Source organism: Aptenodytes patagonicus, chromosome 16 (assembly GCF_965638725.1).
Source record: "Aptenodytes patagonicus chromosome 16, bAptPat1.pri.cur, whole genome shotgun sequence".
NCBI lineage: Eukaryota > Metazoa > Chordata > Aves > Sphenisciformes > Spheniscidae > Aptenodytes > Aptenodytes patagonicus.
In genome coordinates this window covers 3,767,023-3,787,301 of record NC_134964.1, presented here as the reverse complement: position 1 = coordinate 3,787,301, position 20,279 = coordinate 3,767,023, and the positions used below count along the sequence as shown (strand labels likewise).

General features: G+C 38.0%; 1 protein-coding gene across 4 annotated transcripts in view; it reads left to right on the top strand.

The window, feature by feature from the left end:
• PECAM1 (platelet and endothelial cell adhesion molecule 1) overlaps nt 1-20,279 on the top strand; it is a 32,076-nt gene that overhangs the window by 3,952 nt on the left and 7,845 nt on the right. Inside the window, exons 5-14 of one of the 4 annotated variants that reach the window (XM_076354079.1) lie at nt 20-289; nt 681-941; nt 1,932-2,213; nt 5,841-6,122; nt 6,534-6,641; nt 7,516-7,543; nt 8,015-8,085; nt 8,772-8,828; nt 10,520-10,588; nt 15,703-15,759. In XM_076354079.1, the coding sequence (XP_076210194.1) occupies nt 20-289; nt 681-941; nt 1,932-2,213; nt 5,841-6,122; nt 6,534-6,641; nt 7,516-7,543; nt 8,015-8,085; nt 8,772-8,828; nt 10,520-10,588; nt 15,703-15,759 (1,485 nt within the window). The remainder of the gene's footprint in view (nt 1-19; nt 290-680; nt 942-1,931; nt 2,214-5,840; nt 6,123-6,533; nt 6,642-7,515; nt 7,544-8,014; nt 8,086-8,771; nt 8,829-10,519; nt 10,589-15,702; nt 15,760-20,279) is intronic. The other 3 variants (XM_076354081.1, XM_076354080.1, XM_076354082.1) reach the window with 3 other exon arrangements.

The following is a 20,279-nucleotide window of genomic DNA, read 5'->3' as shown; positions in this document are numbered from 1 at the left end:
TATATGTATTCTCTTGCAGAACCATTTATAAAGCCTACTCTGAATGCCAAGCCGTCAAGCAATATTACAGAAGGAGACAGAATACAGTTTGAATGCTCAACTGTGGTAGCCCGAATGCGTGGCATTGAAATCATACTCCAGAAAAACAGAACAATACTGAACAGTGTACGAGATGAGAGACTTTTGAAATACTCTGCAGTAGCTACTCTAGAGGACAGTGGTGAATACCTGTGTAAGGTGGAGCAAGGGAGAGCATCTAAAACCACCAAACTGAATGTTGTTGTGTCAGGTAACACCTCTGTTCATCTTAGATTTTACTCAGTGGATTAATATTTAAATTTAAATTTGGTAGAACTCAAGATGCAAGTGTAACCTCCAGATCTAAGTGTAAATTTTCCCCTAAGTTAAAGGCTATTTAGATTTAGATTTCGGTTTCTGATTTTTGCCTGCCAATACTTTCCAGCTAAAATAATACTTTCACATAACACATATGAGAAGTGGTTTCAAATGATTGCTAAGTTTCTGTTTTCCCTGAAAATATTATTATATTAAAATAACATGATTGGTTTTTTACCTCATTGTAAACTTTCAGTATGTCCTTCATTCTGTATACTTTGAGGTAGGTAGTCATATTCTTTTAGGCTCAATTTGAATGAATTTGTTCTCTTTTTATCTTGCAGAGTTATTCCCCAAGCCAATATTGGCTGCTTCTATGAGTAAGCTGGATGAAAATAAAGAGTTAACTTTGAATTGCAACATTAGTGTTTTTCGGAAAGCTAACTTCTCTATATTACGGAAAAATTCAAATGGAGACATCTGGTTGACAAATTCTAGAAACTTAACAATGAGAGTTAATGTGAATGATACTGGATCCTATATCTGTAAAGCTGAAGTAAAAGGAATAGTCAAGGAGAGCAAACCTGTAAGGATAAATGTTTATGGTGAGTTGATACACAGGCTTAGAACCCAGTGGTGGGGGGAAAAAATCAAAACTTATATACAAGCACATCCGTTTACAGAATCAGTGTCTAGTCCATGAACTAGCAGGGAGTCTATTAGTTCATGCATAATTAATTTCTGTAAGATGTGCTGGTAATCTTTAGCTGTAGAGGATTTGGCCTATTGTGATTTAATCAAGTCAGACTTTTCCAGGGCCGGCCCTAGGAGAAGGAAGTTAGCATGTCTTCCTTGTGTTCCCTTGATTCTGCTAGGTGCCAAATAAACTCTCATTCATTGCCATTTGCAGGAGCTGGGAATGTTCTGCAAACCTTTCACTCATCAGTTTGATCTGAAACTGTCAGTGTCTGCCTTGAATCCCTCCCCCTGACCCTCCAGGCAGAAAGCCATGTGAGCCGGAGGTCATCTGGATAGCTCTACTCCAGAAAAGCCAAGTTTTTTGCTATCAATACAACCCCCTCACCAGCATGCTAATTATAAACACCCTAGTTTCCTTCCCTCTCATGGAACAAGCACAGTCGGTTTTCAAGTCTGATAAGGGGGATTAACTGGGTTGTGACTCACTGTGCTGCAGAAACAGAGGTCCTTGATTAGGTGCTGCAGAATCCATCTCAGGTAATACATGCAATGGTACTTGCATATATTTTTGCTCTACAGACTTAGTCCTTGGGTCAGAGCTAGTTCTGGAGTTTGGATGATCCACAGCTGTGTCACTGATCCTTTTTTTGTTTTCCTTTACATTCTCCTTGTATGCTATTTTATTCTAAGTCACATATGTTCTATTATCTATGGGTTTTGTTTTGTTCAAGTCACCTCCTGCTTCCATTCTATCAATGAGGAAGAGCTTCCCAATATAGGATGTGTGTGCAAACTAGCTAAATATTGTATATTTATGTTTTCTATAAAATAATATTGTATCTTTTGGCCTTATACAGTGTAATTTGCAACATTTTTTTCTTTTATTCCCCTTTTAGCTCCAGTCTCCAAGCCAACTCTTTCCGTTGTCAGTGGTTTACCGGAGGTGGTGTTAGGGAAGCCTCTACGGTTAATTTGTCATTCAGTGATGGGAACACCGCCAATAACATTCACGTTCTACAAAGGAAATGAAGTTAAGAAAAGAGTAACTAATGATACATATGCTACGTTCTTGGATGAAAATATTAGACAAAATGACAAAAGAGGATACAAATGTGATGCTAGAAATAATCATTCCAGTGGTATGAAAACTAGCAATATTCTAAACATCACAGTAATAGGTAAGTCTGTTTAATTCTTCTTCTTGTCTAATATCATATTTTGATTTTTTGAAACTGTAGCAGCAAATGATGGACTAAGCAAAATGGATGTGAAATGTTTACAAATTTTTGCTCACTTGAATTAAAAATAGTTGGAGATCCATATCACAGACTATTTGTCACTAAAGTAAAAATTCTGATAGTAATCTGAATCAAGTTAACTACAGTTGAGTTTATTTTAATGTTAAAAACAGATCTGACTTGAAATTTTATAGAAGCTGTTTTAGTAAAATTAATGATTAAAATTTCAGGACCAGATCCATTTTCTTCATGTTTGATTTTCATAGGACTGGATTAAATGTATACATAATGATTTTGGAATTAGTCTATGATTTTACTCACTAAAATAATTGAGCTAACTAGATTCCTGGTAAAAGATGTAAATCCGCACTTTTAATAATCCCTCTAAATACCTCTGTTATTAGTTGCAGTTTTCAGAGGCACTGAGCATATGTTCAACACCAGAAGCTGCAGTTGCTAAGCAGCTCTGAGAGTCAGTCTTTTATTATGCCTTATTAGCAACTAGGCGTTACTGTATATGAGCAAAGTCTCTGATCTACAAATATGTGTGAAGCAGAAAGGGAAAATTCCTCTGCCCATGAGGGAAGTTGGTAGTTGAAGCTTTAAAAAGAAGATGAATTGGAAGTCCACAGAAGACAGCATGATGTCTGATACACGCTGAGAATCTTAGCAGTACTCCAAGAAGGGGAATGCAAGTGAAAAAGCTGTGATTTGCAAGTGTGCTATTGGCAGATATGAAGAGAAACCGAAGCAAATAATAATTCTATAGCAGGCCACATAAGATGGGTGTCAGGACTGATAACTCTTAAAACATGTGCATGTGGTTTTCCATCATTACGCGTGTAAGGGAGCATCTTGTCTTGGTAGGATTTTTTAACCAGTATTCCGTGTTTCTGTAGATTTCTTTGGTGCACTCGGAGCAGATGGTAGTGAGGTTTCATGTGACAGTTCCTGGTTTAGATCCTAGTGGTTCAAAGGTTTGGCTCAAGAAAATTCTGTCACTGATTTAGATATGTTCTGTCCCCATCACAAGCAGTTCCCTGTGTGCCCAAAGAACTTATTTGTTAACTGAAGGTTTTGCTATAGGCCTTAAGGAAGCTTCTTGGATATCATGTACCCAAGATACGGATTGCACCTTGAATTTAATTTGAAAATCTGAGATAAATAATTGTAGAGAACAGAGTAGCTGTTTGAGGAGGCATACTGAAGCCTTCTGTACTAGATGAAGGTCCCTAACAGTTGCAGGCTTCATGTTGACAAGATACTGTCTTGTTGGGGTTCATCTTTAATAGTGAACGAGGCAAGCAGAAATAATAGTCTCCTATCCAAGTGGAAATAAAGCATTGATTGTGGCTGCTGCTCCTGGCGGACCTGAGAATATTCTTAATCTACAGAAGGAACCAACTAATTGTAGGTATTGACCTTTTACTAAAGGAAATAATAATTTGCCTGTAACATCTTCAAAAAGTTTGTCTGCTCAGTAGTGTCACCTCTACCTTACTTGATTCAGAATTGGTCAGTTTCATCAGTCTGATGTTGTCAAAAAAATTGACTATTTTGGTAGTAGTTTGGCAACATGTGGTGAAAGATAAGTAGAGCTGTGTATCCTATGCATGTTATTGGCACCTATGTCAATGTTATTTGACCAGGTAGTAACCGCAAACAGCTACTGGGAAAAAATAGAGTTCTTTGGGACTGTAAGTAAGGGAATTGGTGATGGCGGATCCACTTGTAGAGCCATTTTAACCCATATCCTTGGCTCCTTGGTACTTTTCTTGAATGTATCAGCAGTATTTTAGATTTACTTAACCTGGTTATGGAAAAGTAGTCCAGTACCAGAGCAGAAGTCTATTCCTGACCTATTGAAAAGAAGAGAGAATCTCTCTCTACCAGGGAGTTTTCAGTTTTGTGTCCTGGCTTGAACCCGAATTGTGTTGATTTTATTAAGATAAACTTGTGGTTAATGGGCTTGTTTCTCTCTGAGTTTTGACATCGAGTTGTATATGACTAGAACAGATATATCTGGAATTGTTCGATTTCTTCTGAGTCAGTTGGATTATTGCACAGTTGAGGGACATGCTCTCCGCTCTCTGAGCCCCCAAACAGGTCTTTTAATACAGTATTTGCATTTGCCTAGACTATAGAAGTAGGACTGCACCTTAAGTTCATCAGTTCCACCAGGATATGCTTTGCTAACACTAGAGAGAAGCTGAATGATAAAACTCTGAAGAGATTTATCCAGTGAGATTTAAAGTCAAGGTTATTTGAAATAACAAGTAACAAATAAACAAATACAAAGCATAATCTTAGTCTATTAACAAGTCGGTATTTCTTTGCTGGAACTAGTGTATCCCAGCTGTTAGAGCGGTGGTTCAGGATATATTGTGACATTGTTTGGAAGTTCTGAATAGTAAGTCACGTTTTGGAGCCTGGTGAGCCAATCTTCTGCAATCTACCACTCCTGAGGTGGCGGCTTCGAATTCTCTGTATTGTGTCCTTTCTGTCTGTACCAGATCTGAAAAAAGACTTATGTTTCATAGAGCAATCATCTCTATCATGGGATCAGTCACAGTAACCCACATCTTATATCTAAATCTGCTTCCTGCTTCCTATCTAACACAAATACAGCTTTCATGACTAGCATCATTTCATATCAGATTTGGTTTCCTCCTTCTGCTTCTGTACCAGTGTTGCCTTAATGATTCCTCGTTTGCATCTGCCTTTTGTTATCCATGACCCTGCCCCAAACACATTTATAATATTTCCAGAGAAATTTTGTTTAGTAATTTTAGCAAAACAGATGCTTCATATCCCAAACATTTTGTGAAGCTACTGACATAGACTTGCATCACAGAATGTATGTACATTTTTTCCCCATGTAATTATAAGTGCTGATGCTCATCTGCTCCTACACTAGCTCTGTATATGCTAATATACTTAATTTGTAAAACAGCAAACTTAAAGACTATATTTTGGCTATACATATTCTTACAACCTGTTCGAATGTAAACTAACTTCTCTCATTGTGTTTGCTATATTCTGTAACCATTAGAATTTGGGACTTGTTTATGCCTTTGAAGAGCTTGATCCATTATCTGCTGATATTCACTATTGTATATTAAATGTTACAAGAAAGATGTAATACAGTTAGCATAAAATAGCATAACTCTACATAACTATGAAAGCATAGCTACATAAATTGAACTATAATGATTTACATTATCAAATGCTGAGTGTATTATTACTGAAAATTAAATAATTTGTAGGTTGGGGCCTGAGGGGCATCCAAAGGAGTTTAAGAAAAGAGGCTGGCTGACTTCTGTGGAATGCATGTAGTTTTCTTCTGTGTCTACTTTGTTTCTTTATAGTGCCCTCTCTATTTCTGGGTGTATAAAAATATTTACTAGAGGATGCTGTCTGGCAGAGGCTGTTCAGAAAGATTAATACTGTGCATTCAGTCTCTGTTTAACTAAGCATTAAAGCAAGTATTTCTACAATACAATATTTTATCATCAAAGTTATTTCTAATAGTGCTAATATTTGTTTTCTTTGTGCCTTCCTCTGTAGTACCAATCAGGAATGCCAGCTTGGGCAGTATTCCATATGGAGAAGTGGAAGATGGCAGTGAGACTGCTTTTCTCTGCTCTGTGAAAGAAGGATCTTGGCCAATCCACTTCAGGATTTTTAGAAAAACTGATCATGAAGTTCTTGTGTTTGAAAAAAGTGAAAATGCAAACAGCATCGTGTGGCACAAGAAAACAATGAACAGGCAGGACACGGGCACATATTACTGCATGGCTTCTAATAAAGCTAATGTGGATGTGAAAAGCCATCCCATAACGATCAGTGGTAAGCTAACTTTTATGATAAGCTGCATACTATGTCATTAGGACAGGTGAGATCATGTTATCTGGGATGTTACTAAGTATAACTCCCTTACTTGTTTTTTGTTCCACCATTGTCAGAAGTTAAACAGAGAGATCCATTTATAAACAGAGACTGTCTAACTTTTCTAAGTTTAAGGGATGCTTAAAAGCCAAAGGAGCCAGATGCAAGTTAAAAGCAACCCGTTGTTGTACTGAGTTTTCAGTCACAAAGGAGAGGCTCACTAGTGAACTTACATGCAAGTCTCCTTAAAGTTCTTCCCCAGTGTGTAAGAAGGCCAATTTGTAGTAAAATGAAAGGTCAGGAACTGGAGAAGTTGGTAATGATGACCCATCACTGTACATACTCTCTTAAACATGTCTGTCTTATTTCCAGTCATCTTAGCGGCTTGGCAGAAAGGAGTCATTGCTGCATTTGTCCTAATACCTATCGCAGGAGCAGTAACTCTCACTTTATGGTGGTTTTTGTGTAAGAAGAAAAAGGGTAATGAATGGTTCCCTTCTATTTGTTTGGTGACAAATATATTACAGTTAAATTTGCATTTATTTCAGGAGCAAAGGCTTGTGGGGGTGAGGCTTCAGGACATGACTAAATACAATTTTAAAAAACTAAAAACCTACTTAAAAATGCTGGGTGGCCCAATCTAAGCTGCAAGTGTGCTGAAGCTCTCTAAGTATATTGGGCAGAATGGGAGCATCTAACTAATGGTGCTGGGAAGGCACTAGTGAAGCAAAGGTTATTGGAGATAGGCCAGAATTGCACTGTTCTGATGCAGTCCTAGGTCTGGAATCCAGTCCCGTGCAATGTAGAGGCAGACAGGGCCTGAGGAGTTTTTTGATCCCTTATAGAACTATGACAATTTGATTTGGGGTCCCAACTCAGGTGTAATTGAGGTACTTCTCTACTCCTCATGAAACAAATTTAAGATTATTAGGTTGTGGGGTTGTTTTTTTTCTCCCCACACTGTAATACAATTTCATTTAAGGATTTGTCTTTTATCATTAAGGTTTTCTTTCCGATCTTGTTCTTTCAGAAAATAAGTAAATCTGGTTTATCCTGTGATATGCAGTACATTGCAAAATATTTGGGAAAATTTGGAGTATCTGGATATCCCAGACTGCTTAAATTGGCCAGGCTAAAGTCTGGGGTTTGGGATCTTAGGTTCTCTGTGAAAGAGACATTTAAGGGACCTGGGTGATAAACAGGATGTAAGGCACTAGGTAATTAATTTTGTGATAGCCAAGAGAAATTATTCTGACTTGAGTAGATAATCACAATATTTTTGTTTTGATTTTTACTTTTAAATTCTTTTACTTGTGCAATCTATTAATAGATGCTTTTATTTTTCTCTGTCAAGCTAAAGGACCATCCATGGAGATGTCTGGGTAAGATGGCTTGCTTTATGGTAACAGTGAAGTATTTCTGTTTAAAGGGCTGGAGGCCTTCCTCCATATGAATATAGTTTATTATGGCACACACCTGCAGACAATAGATGGTTGTGCTTCATGTACCACCTGCTTACAGAACAACAGGATGAGGAAATACGCTAAAAATAGAAAGAAAAAAAAAAGGCCAGCTAAGAGAAATAGAAGAATGTCAGGCCTGCATTTGAATGCATTTAGATATAGAATTAAAAATACAGAGGTCTTAAAGAAGAATAATGCAAGAGAGAACATTTTTTACCTTAAAGTTTGTTTGTGCTTCTCTTAAAGACAAAGGCAAAATTTTCATTAGCTTCAATAGTTAAGAATGTGTGGTAGTCAGCATAGTCAATGACTGATCTTTGCATATCATTATGTTGTTTCTATTGACTGGTTTTGGATAATTACATCAACTTTTATTGGTTTGCTTTTCAGTTCTGCCTTGGCTACAAACTTGACAAGTGAAAAACTGACAAGACAACACAATGATGGAGACTACTATTCAGGTAGGATATTTTGCTGTAAGACTATTAGTGAGTTGGCTTAATTAAACATTTATTTAAAGTTTTGGACTTAAGGGCCCAGTGGTTTTGGAATACAGAGGAATACCAATAACGTTCTCCCAAGTATCTTCTATTGTTTTGTCTTTGTACTTTTTTTTATGAGCACGTCTTATACAAAACTTCTTATACAAAGATGGGTTTATACGTCTGCTCAGACACTTCTACCAGGCAATCAGTTAACAATATTACAGATGGAGAAATCATGGAAAAAGAAAATTACTTTCTGTTTTTGACAGTTTTGACACAGCTGCAAGAAAATTTATTTCAGAGAGGAAGTTTGAGTTGTGGCTCATGGTCTTGTGATGTGGCCACAGTATAGCGATGTGCACTTGCCATAACTGGGCACCTTTCATTCCAGGATCTCAATGCACTTTACAAAGATAGGTGGACATGTTGTTTAGAGCACCTGATATAAACAAAGTTACCCCTTGGGTGTTTTTTAGCTGACCATGTAAAAAAACACATTCTTCCCACCTGTGTTATATGGATGTCTTAGGTGTGAATCTAAAAGTAGAATTTTTCATATGTAAATAAACATAATGACAATAGGAGTTGCAGCTGTGTAACTCATTTATTTGATTGGCTATAATAAATATTTTGTCAGCTCAACTTTTGCTTTAATATTTTAGGATCAGGTTACATTGAAGATAGTGAAAATCACATGAAATCAACAGATGAGAGTAAAGGTAATTTCATACTTAATAGATTTAAGAATTATTTTATGATTGAAAGTTGTGATGTTTTCTAATGGTAGCCGTCAGGATTTGATAGGTCCAGTCCTTTCCTTTTTCTCTTTGGTAGTGGGGAAGACTCTTTCCTTTGCTGAGCTTAGTTCTTTTTCCTTATGTGCAAAATCACAACGAAAGGACCCATTTATCAACTGCATTATCAAGTTGTGCTGGATTCCAGGCCATGTAATGAAGGATGGTATAAAAATACAACCTAGATTCAAAATTTTAAGTTCTATACAACAAATATTCAGATTTTTTTTTTTAATCTTTTCTGCAGACTTCTGCTTCTTTTACTTCTCTGTCCTTTCTTCATTTCTGCAGATCTTGAAATATTTAAGCATTAAACCTAAACATAATCTGCTATGGAATCTGAATAAAATAACCTGCCAAATACCTTGAGACACCATGTGGGATATATATATATATATATTCATTAAAACATGTCATCAAGTAGTGCATCATCTAGCATATTGTATTCTTCGAGACTGGTGTTTTTAAGATATTTAGTCAAAGAATAGTACTTAAATATGTGAAAACATACTTTGTCCCATGTATTTTTTTTTAATATTGATGTGAAAGTATTCTCATACACAGAATATGTGTATGATCTGTTGTTCAGAATCACTGCTATTGTAGGAAGCATGTCATTTAAACTTTGTTATTAACTAATATACCACCTTAAACACTGTTTTTGTTTTGTTCAGCTTTTTTTTTTTTCCTTCTTTCACCAATGCTATCAGAAGGCTGCTCCAAAACTTTGCTGTTCTAATCATTAGATCCTTCTCTAATTTCTGTTCTAAAAAATCCACAAGCAGTTCTGCAGGATTCCAGTCTGGATGACTGTGGTGGTTCCTTACAACTTTTACAGAAATCTAGTAGAAAACCATCTCCACCCTAAGGAAAAGACAGAGTAGAAAGCAACGGCTGTTTCTTGTGTCTGTTGTATCCAGGTAGCCAGTACTTGTCAGCCAGTAGTCTTAGTAAATCAGGTGTCTAATCATTGTCAGGCTTTCTCTGGGCACTGTGGCAGAGAAGCATTTTGAGGAGGAAGATGGGTTGCCATGGTAGATGTTCTACGGAGAGCTTGAAGGGCAACATAAGAGAAAAGTGCTGAAATTGCTTATTGGCAAAGCAGAAATTGAGAGTATGAGAGGTGATAAGGGAGGCCATGAAAGACTTGGAGAAGGCTTTAAAAGTGAGGAAAGTGGACAATGGGAAGTGTCCTGCCATAGCAGCCATAGAAAAGGAGGAGAAAGGAATGGCAGAGAGAGAAATAGAAGAGAGAGGAGCTGGAGCAGGAATATGGGAGAATCTCAGATAATTCCCTGCTCCATTTGTGTTGCGCCACTTTTGAAGGTGTGAAATTGAAAGTAAGAGTTTTAGGTACAATTTGCACGTCCCACAGTTTCAGAAATCTGACTTGAGTTGGTCTACTGCCTTTCAGGTTGGGATGACCCTTAGGAATGGGTTGGCCTTACAACTCTTAGCAGAGTAACTCACATCTGCCATAAGTAGGGCCTGATCCTGCACCTATCAAAGTCAATGAGGACTTGTCCATTAATTTCAGTGGCAGCAGGATCAGGCCCACAGCTCAAATGAAGCATGCAGTCCTACAAAGAAACATCTTCTTGATATTTTTGGGGCAGGACCTGACCTTGAGAGTGCTGAGGTGGAGTACACTGAAGTTGAAGTATCAACGCTTGATCCTCACAGAGGTAATAAACTGTCTGGCCTCTATGGTTATGTTTTGGGAGCAACTCTGGGCATGTTACTACTCCCTGACACTGGTCTGATATTGGCACCTGTGAATGTAAGAGCAGGTTGTGTTTTGTGTGCATGACAGTTTCATGCCAGTAGTGCTCCTTAATCTAGATGATGCTGTGGCAACCATGCTGTTGTTCATTGCAGCCCTTCTTCCCCTGGGGTCCTCTCGTGCACTTGCCCTTCCCATCCACATGAGGTTTGTGCAGAGGAGGGCTCCCAGCTGGAGCTGTGGCTCTGAGCAGAAGGCAGCCTGCTGTGAATCTTCATGTTATAGAGTCCAAATTCACTGAGAGCCATGTGAGGTTAGCCACAGTGTAGGATAATGGAGAGAACAGAAAGCAGTGGAATTTCTTCCTTTATAAAGGAACTAGTTGAAGGGTCAAAGCTGTAATCCACTTGTGATAGAGAAGGAAGAGAGACCAGCGTAGATTTAGTCTCTCAGTCTGGAGAGGCCTGGCGACCATCCTGGATTTTGTGGCACATTAAACAGAGAAATGAGAATATTGATGCCCGGATAACTTTGGCCTCCTGCCTGTAGTTCTATAGTAACAGTAACCAGACCTCATAGCATGAGGCTAAGGTACATGTCTCTGCAACCTTGAAGGAGAAATATCCACTGAAATTTATTCTCAACACCCAAATGCACACTTCAATCATTCTGTGTCATCTGGAGAACTGGGATATCATTACGCCCTTGTGTTGAAAGCTGTTAAATCTTTCAGAAATTTGCAAAAAGTTTCAAGTAGCTAAGAGTGAATAAAACCCACAAGAGATGTTTATGCTGTGCTCTAGCTTCTTTGCTTTAGCTGAATAAGAAGCAGACTGAGGAAGAAATGGATAAATTTGCTTTTTCCTGGTAGGAAGGACCACTCACTTATTTCAGAGACCAAAGACATGATTGTTTAATTAGTAATACAGATGTTTGGGCAAAAGTGCTCACTCTTCAAGCTTGGCAGCAAAGCTCTCCCGGAAAATCCAGTCCTCCTATTCTTTCTCTGTTTTCACTTGCTGGTATCATTCATCACAAAGTTTTCCCTGTGTTCTAAGCATGCTATTTATCTACCTCTGCTAAATTCTGCACTGAGATACCATAGTAATTGTACTCTTTTTCACAATAGGGCTAATACTTAATTGTTCCAACTGTTTCTGAGCGTGCACTATACAATACAATGGTGTAGAATGGTAAAGATATGCTAGTGCATGATTATTTAAATTAAAAGCCCTATTAAATGCAAGATCAGCATCTCTAAAAATAGCCTTTTCATCCCATTCCGGATATATAATACTATTCCAGTATACCAGACTGAGTAATAAGATAGTATCCATGCTATGTAGACTGAACGCCATTAAACTGCAAACTGCAAAATAATGTTTAAAAGATGGTGTGTAAATGAGATCAGATTATTTTGACTGAATGCTGTCTCATGTTACAGACCTATGTATGACATACAGAACATTAATTGATTCTGTAAGACTGAACTATGCTTTAAGTATATTGAGATATGATAGCTCCCTAATCTATTTCTTTTGTTGCACCCAGGACACAAGTGAATGCTCAGCAAATGCATGCTTTGGTTACATAAATGGGAACTGCACTGCAAGTATTTAATGTGTTAATCTTTCAGAGCATCTTGAGGGTGCTGCTTAAATGGAAGGAGTTGTATGAAACCAAGTTGCAAGATTAATTCTTTCAGCTCTGCACTGCCTATCACAATGAGAACAGGATGAGATTTATTCTTGGGAAAAGAGAAGCAAAGCCAAGTTTCTTTATATACCCTTGTAATAATCATGTACACCCACAAAAATAATTCAGCCATAGGACTGACACCGATACTTCTGCCACACTGATGTTATTGTACAAGTTTTGTTTCAAATCATAATATTCTTTCATGTCTGTCTGTGGATTATGACCAGTCCTTCTTAGGGAACAGACCTTTCAGATTATCACCTAGCTCCAAATCCCTATCACGCCTCTTTTGATTCCACCTATTTTCTGAATGAAGACAAAGTATATCACGCTTACCTTTTCTCTGGGCATGCATATCTCATCCAGCAGGCTGCACATAGATTCTGATTCCTTCTGCCTTTTGAGGAACTCCAGATTTCTTTGATCTCTCAGGACTAACTTCAAATTAATTTATCTTCCCAGTCATTTGTTCCTCCTGCCACTGTTGTCAATATCAATACTAATGTTCATTTCAGGAGCAGGAGAATCATATTTTGTGTATTGTGAAAGACTACTGCAATAAATGCTGCAGTATTGAAGCTATAACAGTAGCCTTTATGTCACTTTTGGGAATCAGGAATAATTGAATGCCACCTCAAAACAAGTTTACATAATTGTAGAAGGATGTACATCTTGTCTTTGACAGTAAAGAACTACTTACATTTGAAAACAGTGGTTTCACCCATGTCTGCACTAGCTGGTCATTTCTGAAATATTTTTTAACACAGTATAATGGCGAATAGGCTAGTGCATCATGAGCTTTATATGTACTATGCTTCTGTATGAGGAGTGAAAACCAGGGTTCATTACAGTGTTACTGATAGTGGTAAGCTTGCTGGAAGCAAAGTTTCACTGCTTTATTTTAAAACTTCCACGTGGGCATAACTTGACACCTACTTTTTGAAGTAGGGGTGAAGAGGCTAGACAAATACGAGGTAGAGCTGGGGCTACACAGTCCAGCTCTTATTTGGGGTAGTCACAGTGGAATGTTAATTTGATATTTAAAGAGGTGGTAATTCTAGGGAATGATTAAATTGAATACTTACGGCGATTATATGTTTGACAAAAATATAGTGCTTATCTTTTCTAAAGCTTAGTTGTGCAAAAAGGTGGCATAGTGATTTAGACCCTTTATTGTTAATCCAAGCAAAAACAAAGGCTGGTGCTAAAGTAAGATCAGGAAATATCCCTAAAGTGAGAAGGGAGAAACTGCTAATCATGGCTGAGTAAGAACATGCTCCTTTTTTTACTTTTATAGCTGGTTAGTTATCTGCAGGGTGGCAACATTATAAAGTTAGTGGGAACAAAATGTCAAATCATCCAAGTAATTTCTCCTAGCACATTTTTTCAGTGCTGAGATGACTTTTGGAAGATTAACAAAGAAAATAACATGGGCAGTGGCATTATATCACAATTTAATGAAATGGGTCTGAAAAAAAAAAGCAAGCTAAGGAAATGCCTCCCACCAAGTCTTTCCACAGAGTCAACAGGAGTAGATACAGGACTGTAATCTGCTAAAAAAAAGTGTTCCAAATGAAATGAGCTACCTCTCATTAAAATTCTGAGAAGATTACTCCTTACTTCACTGGAAATTGAATTGATCATTTAAGCAATAGTCCATAAGCATATGAAATGCCCTTCAAGATCTTCAGACTATTTTGTAAAGAAAGTTCATGCCAAAACTGCAAGTTTGAAAGCTGTGATTAGGCACTCGGTGAAGTGTAACTCCTACTGTCATTGAAATTAATAGCAGTTTTGCAGCTCAATTCTGATGTGTGAGCTCCCAACATTTAAAGGATGCTTAACAGAATTAAAAAAAATGAAATTAGCTTTGGGAAATTAAAATGTGGTGCCAGAGACACTTAGGCTCTTCAGAGCGAAGCAGAAGAGTAACAATCCTGATTCTGAGTCTGGCTGCAGATCAGTATGTCTGAATTCTTTAAATGTTTTTTTAAAGCTAAAGTACAGGGCTCTGTATCCAGAAATGTGAATTTTCTTTCCAGTTTCTTGCAGAGAGGGAACAACCATTTTCTTTTTTTTTTTTTTTAACTAGAAAAATCTAACTTCTTGGTTTATTGAAGATCCACAGAACTCAGAGGTGATATTGATAGAATTCTGAGGTTTTCTAAGAGACTCAGTTTAACTGAAATGAAGGAATGTTTCTAAAACGCTTTGAGATCCTTGAACAGCAAGCTCCTAGACCCTGCCTGCATAGGCCTTTGTACCAAATGAAGAAAGTGGTTTTAAATGCAGAGTTCTGGAGCACTTTGCTTTACTATGGTTGCCCAGGGATTCTTAATTTACAACCATGCAAGAAATCAAGGAAATTGTTCTAATCTCCTACTAGCCAGAGCTGTGTTTACACTGACCACAGAGAAACTGAGTTCTTGCTATTTTCAGGCCTTTAGACAGGGCTCTGCCCCTTCCTTACTGGGGTAAGTGCCTGTAGTTTGGTATCAAAACTCTGCAAATAGGTTTTGACAGATGTCAGACAGCAAAAAAGGAAGAGCTTTTTGCTTTCTATCTCATACAAGAGCAGAGGTTTACAGGGTCTTATTTGTAAACCTGAAGGTCTGAAAAGTATGTGTCTAAGACTAACATTTTATTCGTATCCCAGCTGTGTCCTTGTAGGCACAAATCTTCTCTGTCTGCTTTTTCTCCTTACTTTCTATCTTTCCACAAGCCTTCTTAGCCTTCACTCCTGCTATGTCGTCCACCTGATCTCAGTGCACTAATGGAATAGTCCGCCACGCTGAGGAACTGAGAGGAGACCTTTCCCGGGTAGCACCTAAATAGAAGCTGTGCAGGGTGAAATCTGCAAATATACTTCTGAGACATTTCACAAACAACAGCAAATTAGATTATTTTTGTGCCCATAAGATTTAATCAGGCTAGTTGCCAAAAGGGGGTGTAGTTAGTCTTCCAAATGATAGATCTCCTCAGGTCTAGGATCCCTAAATCCTTAGAACAAATTGAAGCAGCTCTTCAAAGTGATCCAGAGAAACCATTCTCTAGTGGTAGATGTCTCTGTAAAATTAAAGCAGTATCAATTTGAGAAGATTATTAGAATGTTAAAGTCAAATTTGGAAAGGGAAGCTTATTTTCATCATCATTTTTATATAGAGGGAGAGACATCTCCCTCTCAGAACCTTACAGTCTGGGTTTGGGGGAGGGGGTGTAACTGCTTTTTCATACAGACTCCACAGGCTCGTTGCTGCTTATGTTAACTACTTCCTCTGAAAGTAAAACAGTGTCTTCTGTTTGTTTAAGGAGCTTTTCATAAGGCAAACACAAAAAAAAAAAGAAAAGAAATTGATTCTGTGCCAATACATTTTCCAGCTCCTGTACAGAAGGGGACTGAAACAGTTTATAGTGAAATCAGAAAAGCTAATAATGGTAAGTAAGCTAGTGAAAAATTAAACACATAAAGGAAGCATTTGTATAGAGATTAGGGATAAATTTGTGACTGAATAGTTTAGAATATAAATGCCATAAAAAAGAGATCCAAGTCACATAGGAACATACTGAAGGGCAGCTACGAAATCACAGGTGTTGATAAATTGTGTAACACCTTCACGGTTTCTCATAAACCAATTATATTTAATGCAGTGAGATTAATATTTGTATCATCTGCTTCAGCCCATTTGTACTGTATCTGCTAAGTAGTTGGGCCATACATCTGTATCTGAATTTGGAGCTGAACATGCCCTGTTAGGGATTAGGATGTTATGTTGTGTTATCTCAAACTGCTCATGAACAACACTTTTCGTCTTAGTTGAGCATGTTTGCCATGTGTCATAAAATATTACACTGGTTTTGGATATAACCCCAGCAAATATCTATAAAGCCTCCAACAACAAACTCTAAAAACCTCTAAAGCAATATGATCACTTCAGTAGGATGGGTTGTTTGTTTTAAGAACCATCAAAAATTGTCTCGGATTGTATGTGCCAGCCACTCTACCCTTCCGCCTCCTGTAACACAGGCTTTTGTATGCGGGCATTAGCAGCTTACTGGCAATTACTGTCTGTAAATGTTCTGGCAGTAATGAGTTCAGAGACAGTAGGTTAAAAGTGTTTCTTCATAGTTTGTCAAAGACTAAATCAGAAAGGATTTCCTTTCCTCTCTTTGTGTTAGGAAGTCTAGATTTGCAAATATTAGGGCTGTAAACTGTTCAGGTTTTGTCCCCATCTGTGTTACCAAGTAGCTTTGTTCTGTGCCATTTTTAATTTTTGGTCGTTGCATTTTAATTTGCTATTTTTCTATTTTATAAGGGATTTCCCACCTGCTCTGACACAGTATTCTGTTTCTAGGGAATCTTTCATGTGAGGGTCTCCAAGTACTTTAGAAAACATTACTTAATTTTCCCTTGTGAGGACTTATAAGGCAATTTTTATCTCCATCTTACAGCTGAATAAACAGAGAGATTAGGTCATTTGTTTAAGGCAATGTGTTTAGAGAGTGACAACACTGCAAACAGAATTTCAGAATCCTGATTCCTGCCTTGGTGCTGAGCCTGTATGTTGTACTCATTTTTCACAGCCTTGCAGTGAAAAGCAGAATATCCTTTACACTAAAGAACAGGGCTAGGCACTTCATGTAGGATCACCTGGCAGCATCATGAGAAAAAACCAGCTCATTTTAGAGCTGAACCCAAAGGCCACTAATGTTCTGAAACGTTTTCCAGTGAGTGTGAATTGGACCTGTAACAAGCTGCAGAAGCTGGTTGTATAACCCCTCACTTGCTTTCTGCCAAGGTGTGATTATTGCACCTTTCACCATTCCTATTTTTGACATGACGGAAAGTGTTATATACTAGAAGGATGTTTTGTGAGTTGTAGTCTAAACTCAGGGTTGGTACAGCAGAGCTATAATTCAAAGCACTTATAAGACTGTACTTGCCATAAAGTGGAAACTGCAATAAAATGAGATATGATTGAAAGACTGAGCTGAATTAGCCAGATGATATGCAAACGTCCCTTAATCTTGCAGTCCACCTGCTCTTTTATGCATAACATTATACAGTTTCAGTTATTCTTGGAAACATAGTGACAGTTTATTGTTTTAATCACGTCTGTTTTTCCTGACTGATACACAGGAAAAGTGTTTCAATTAGATAAGCAGTGCATCACATAGCTATGCAGTTAGTTGGATAGCTACATTACAGTCTATTTAAATGTAACATTTGCTTTGATTTTTGATAGGCTGTTTGATTGCAAGGTGGCAAAGTATAAATGCAGTGGAGGATCCCTATGAAATAGATCTATCTTCTTAAGTACTTTAATATATATTCATATAAGTATATTAAAGGCCAATTGTGAAAGATGTTGAACATTACTAGTGGGTGCAGAAGTTGGTTTACCATTATGATCTTCACTATGTTTGAATATTCTTTGAGATTTTTGAGCAAATGCCCAAGGGTACAATCTACTTCAGGAAGTTAATGGTTCAGACAAACGTGTCCTCTGGGGAAATTACATGAATTTGGGAATTGGTGTCAGCTACACAGTTTGACAGATTTAACACCTAAGACCTGTGTAACATTTTATTATTTGTTTGTAGGTAACTCTTGTGGTTTGGGTTTGTTTAATTAGAGTTGAGTGCTTCATAAGCAATTTTGTCTTTTCAAGGAGTTGTCTGTGCATTCCAGAAATTGTGTCCACTAGAGAGGAAGCTGAAGAGCTGTCAGTAGTTGTTACATCTGATGCAATTCTTTGTGACTGAGCTGAAATATTTTTCCTCTTCATTTTTCTGATGGCTCTCACTGCTGTCCCCAGTAAGGCAGATGCCATGTCAGTAACCAACTTCCCTTGTATTTTGAGTTCTACAGCTGTTGCTTGTCCTTATCCCAAATCATGAATCCATAGTGCAGATAACGCTCTGACCTTTCCCAAGCCCCAGGCCTTTGGCAGTGTGCTGAGCATCTGCCATTATTCCTTTTCTTTTTATTTTCCTGGTATTGGCTATGTTATCTCCTGTTACTATCATTTTAGTGTCTCCATCACACTATGGTAAGACTTCCCATCCTATCTGCTGTGCTGCTTTCCTTATTCTGAGTAGCAGGCCTAAAGAGGTGTTACGTTAAAGATAGACAGAAACAAACTGTCAAATGCACATTTCAAATCCCAGATCTGCATGTGGTTAACTACAGTTAACCCGTTAACAGTAGGAGAAGCAGGTCAATTGCGAAATTCAAGTCTAGTATCTTCAAAAAATCAAGTATTTTGATTGAAAGTCAAATAATAGTACTATAGATAGAGAATGTCAGTCTCTTTAGTTGGATGCTAGATTTCCTCTGATATAATGAGAGGTTTAAGGAGGATGCTGATCACTAGCATTGTCTCTGGAAGCAACTGAAAGAGATGAAGTTGTCCTTGCATTGTTACTGAAAGGTTAGTTTAATTCAGAGAAAGAAGACTTAGTGTTCAGGAAGTTCACTCAGGTATTGATTTAAAACCTTTTCTAGAGCAATAGGCTGTTTCTTTAGTATTTTACATAAAATACCTAAAGCTTCAAGCCTCACCTTTAAATCAAACCTTACATCCAAATGGCAATTTGGGGAATGGTCACAATTAGTACCAGTCAGGTCAATAACAGCTTTGTCTAAAAGTCCTTCACACCTATCAGGATGAACTGATTTCGTTAAAATACTGCTTTCTCTGGTTGCTTTATGAAAAGGCCAAAGTATATTGGGAGTCAGGAATATCCAGCCCAGTCCCAGAGCTGTTGCTTTTTGTTCAGAAAGAACTGAGACAGTCTGAAACTTAAGCAAAACAGGCAATTGTCTAAATCAACAGACTGCCAAGAGCGATATGATAAAATGACTGTGGCCCTGCTGCCTACTGCGCCTGTGCTGGAGTCCCAACAGGCTAGGCTGGCAGCTGATGCTCTTCCTGAGGGAGGGGTCAGGATGTGTCAGATACTAAGTTCAGCTGGGTGGGTGGAGGCTCTTTTAGATGCATGATTTACTTCCATCACACCTTTCATCCTCCCAGGAGGCAGTAGGGCCAGGAAGTCCAAGCATGTCCATACTGGTTCTTTATCTCAGCTCCACCTCTTACCTCCACATTGATCCCAGTTCTTGGGGTAGCACAGCTCTGTTCATATTGCTGAGAAGACTAAAGCCAACTCCAGGTCACAGATTTCCTTACATTTTTTCAGGGCACTTCTTGTGGAAGACAATGTATTAGTACATTCTTGCTCCTTCCGTAAGCTCTGCCTTTGCTCTGTATCAGATCCAAAGCTCACAGAAGCCAGTGGCAGGCTTTGCACTGATCTTGATGTGCGCTGAATTGAACTCATAGTGGCTTATTGCAAGATAACTATTCCTAATTTCTTATTAGGAAAATGGAAATCTAGTGAACAAAATGCAGAGCCAGCCTTTGTGCTGCTAAGTCTGGAAAAATGAATTGGTCACTTGGAAGCAACTGCAGTGGTGAGACAGGAAATTCTAAGGATCCTATTGCAACCAACAATGTACTATGGAAAAATAAATACATCCCAGTGGAAAGAGGCATGAGAAATCCCCATTGCATTCAGTGGTTTGGAACAAACTATTAGAAATCAGTTCTAGCAATCAGGAAATCTGCTCAAATACTTTCCTGATACTGAGCTTCAGGCTTAACACCTCTGTACTTAGCCAGAATTTCCCACTGAACGCCTTTTCCAGCATAGAGAAAACTCACAGGGTCTGGGGATTCATTGTGTGATTCAAAACTCAGGCCTTACAAGCACATGCTAGTTGCATGCAGTCTGAAATAATGCAAATAACCTGTCCCTTCTCCAAAATAAAAACTCTTTGGATCTTCAGGTTTCAAGACATATTCTAGACCAAAGCCTGGATCTGTGAGACGTTGATTCCAGAGCCAAATGCTTACAATAGCTTCAGCCAAAAATTAGGCAAAGCCAGATGCTTT